The sequence below is a fragment of the Protobothrops mucrosquamatus genome, unplaced genomic scaffold (genome assembly GCF_001527695.2).
Source record: "Protobothrops mucrosquamatus isolate PMUCROS unplaced genomic scaffold, P.Mucros_1.0 scaffold9019, whole genome shotgun sequence".
NCBI lineage: Eukaryota > Metazoa > Chordata > Lepidosauria > Squamata > Viperidae > Protobothrops > Protobothrops mucrosquamatus.
Genome location: NW_015394811.1, coordinates 18,288 through 20,922, shown reverse-complemented (window position 1 = coordinate 20,922; position 2,635 = coordinate 18,288). Strand labels below are relative to the sequence as shown.

At 37.3% G+C, this 2,635-nt stretch overlaps 1 protein-coding gene across 1 annotated transcript in view; it reads left to right on the top strand.

Annotated features, from left to right (window-relative positions):
- Nucleotides 1-33: 33 nt before the first annotated feature.
- The window catches only part of LOC107300893 (FERM domain-containing protein 6-like), a gene marked incomplete at its 3' end in the record, with an annotated part of 5,991 nt that continues 3,389 nt past the window's right edge, over nt 34-2,635 (top strand). Inside the window, exons 1-2 of the mRNA XM_015830176.1 lie at nt 34-210; nt 666-840. Coding sequence (XP_015685662.1) covers nt 34-210; nt 666-840 — 352 coding nt within the window. The remainder of the gene's footprint in view (nt 211-665; nt 841-2,635) is intronic.

Below are 2,635 nucleotides of genomic sequence, written 5' to 3'. Positions count from 1 at the left end.
AGGCAAAGACAACCAGTCAAAAAGAATCCAATCATGATTTCCTTAGAATGGCGCATTTCCTTTAAGCTTATCACAGGAGACTGGTCGCCTTCTGATGAGCCTTCTAGCTTCTACATTGGCATATGCAACTGCCAGATCCCTCCAGGTGCACTAGGTGCACATAGGCTGCAAGAAGCCCGATTGTCTGCCTCTGACCACATAGAGTATGGAGTATGGAGTCTCGGAGAGAAACTGTTTAAAGGCATCCATGCTTGTGTGTAAACTGCAGATACATTCTTTGCCCCTGGAAAAGGCTTGAATTGAGAGAAAAAAATTCACAGAAAAGAGTACAAAGGTACAGTCTCAACCCGTCAAAGTTTCTTTACCTGCTGGTGTGCCAGGATGCTGCTTTTATAACTGAGAGTAGTTTGGATCTTAAAAGATCTTGACATCTGAAGAAGCCAACCATTGAAGATATTGAGACCGGAATGATAAGCTTACTGATAGGAAGCGGTCATAATTCAACAGGAAAAGTTATATTTGAACATCCATAGGGAAATTTATTCATTAAAGCCCCTTTTTTCGTGCACAGCTTTTATGACTCGTTCCAATGTCTTTCAAAGACTTACATTTTTCCTTCTCTCTCCTCTCTTGTCTTCCTTTTTTTCTTTTTCTTTTTAATTTAGGGGAAAAAATTTGTGATCCAGCCAGATGGTTTGCCTTCTGCCCGTAAGTTGGTTTACTATACAGGTTGCCCCTTCCGATCTCGGCATTTGCTACAACTGCTCAGCAACAGTCACCGGTTGTTTCTTAATATCCAGCCCATACTCAAACAGATCCAGATGCTGGAAGATGCAGAAGGTATGTGAAAAATGATGCTGCCCATAAAGTTTTTTTTTTAAATGAAAGCCATGATTAAGTGGGTGTGGTGGGTGGGTGGGTGGGTTGAATATGTAAATATTTATTTGGTAAACCAAATAACAATTTGAGCCAGTTGAGACAAGCGGGAGCAATATCAATGAGTGACAATGTTGGGCATCTGCCAAAGTTTGTATTCTATCAATAGACTATCAACCAAGCCCCTAACCACTGCTAATCATTATTACCTTTTCTGGTTTGCTTGTCTTTGGAGCCAAAGAAGGCAGATGGTGAGATGAAAGAAGAGAAAGTTTTCTGACCCACTTTGGCATTTTATTATTTATTTATTTATTTTGTTTAACTGAGCTAATGGGCCCCTCCAATTATTACAAACTCTGAACAGGTGACATACCCAGCATCCATAAAACAAATGACAACAGTGAATAATTACCCCCAATAAAACAGAATTTCCATCTCTAGACTGAGGCACTTATTTCTACATTACACAAATATCCTGCTGTAAGAAGGGACAGGTCTGCCTCCATTGTTCCTATGGATGGGACCCAATGAGATCCTATTCTTCCTGATCCTATTGGATAGGCAGATCCAGTTGGAAGTAGGTGGTCTCAAAAGAGGTGTGTGCTTCAGCTTAGAGCCATAATACATTCAGTGGACATTAAACAACTGCAAAATAAGCATAAAACTAGCACAAAAATTCACCTCTTACATTCAGAATAAATGTTGCATGTTGGTAGGGATGCATTCATACTGTTTCCAATTTATTTTTCCTCTATAAGAGTATCCATTTTTTTTATTAATTTGAACACATGGAATAATTCCTATGCAAAAGAAGTATGGTTAAATGAAGAGCAAGGAAAAGTGCTATATGGAACAGTGCTGGAACAGAAGCAAATCATAAATGCTATATATGATAACTGTGTGGGATATTGTCTTTTTTAAAAAATAAATTAGTTCTTGGTTGCTAGGTTTTATTTCTCTTTTTTTTTTAGAATAAATTTTTATTAATTTTTCATTAAAAGACAAAAACATAAATCTTTTGTCACAATATCAACCAAAAAGAGAATCAACACTAATCAATACATTCACTGACGTGTCCGGTGTCCCCCTCCCGCACCACCCTCTCACTTACCTACACCTTCCTCCTCCCATCCTACCGCCACTCCTCCTTCCTCCCTCTTGCCTACCTCCCTTTCTCCCTCAACCATCCCGCCAGTGCAGTTGGGGTATCACCGGGCACCTCCTTAAAAAAATAAAATACATATATATACATACAAATCTATAATACCAACCTACCCCTTTCCCCCCTCCCCCCCCAGGACTTCCCAAAGCTAATCTAGGAAATACATACATAATCATCCAAATCTAATCAAAACTACTCATTATTACTACACACTAGTACAAAGTTGCTGTGACTCTAAAATAACATTAAAATATAACAAAAGAAAAAAAAATTTAGTTATGTTATATAATATACCTATTTTTATTCTAAGTTTTTAATCAAAAGCTACATAATAATTTTTCAGTTCATACTTTCTCTGAATATAATCTATCCATCTTCTCCATATTGAGATAAATTTATCCTGAGAATAATCCTTCAGGTACGCGGATATTTTTGCCATCTCTGCAAAATATGATACTTTCTGTCTCCAATCATCCATAGTTGGTAATATCTTTTTTTTCCAATTTTGAGCAACTAATGTCCTTGCTGCTGTTATACAATACAACATCAGTGTCATTTCTTTTTGATCCAAATTATCCATGATACCCAATAGAAATA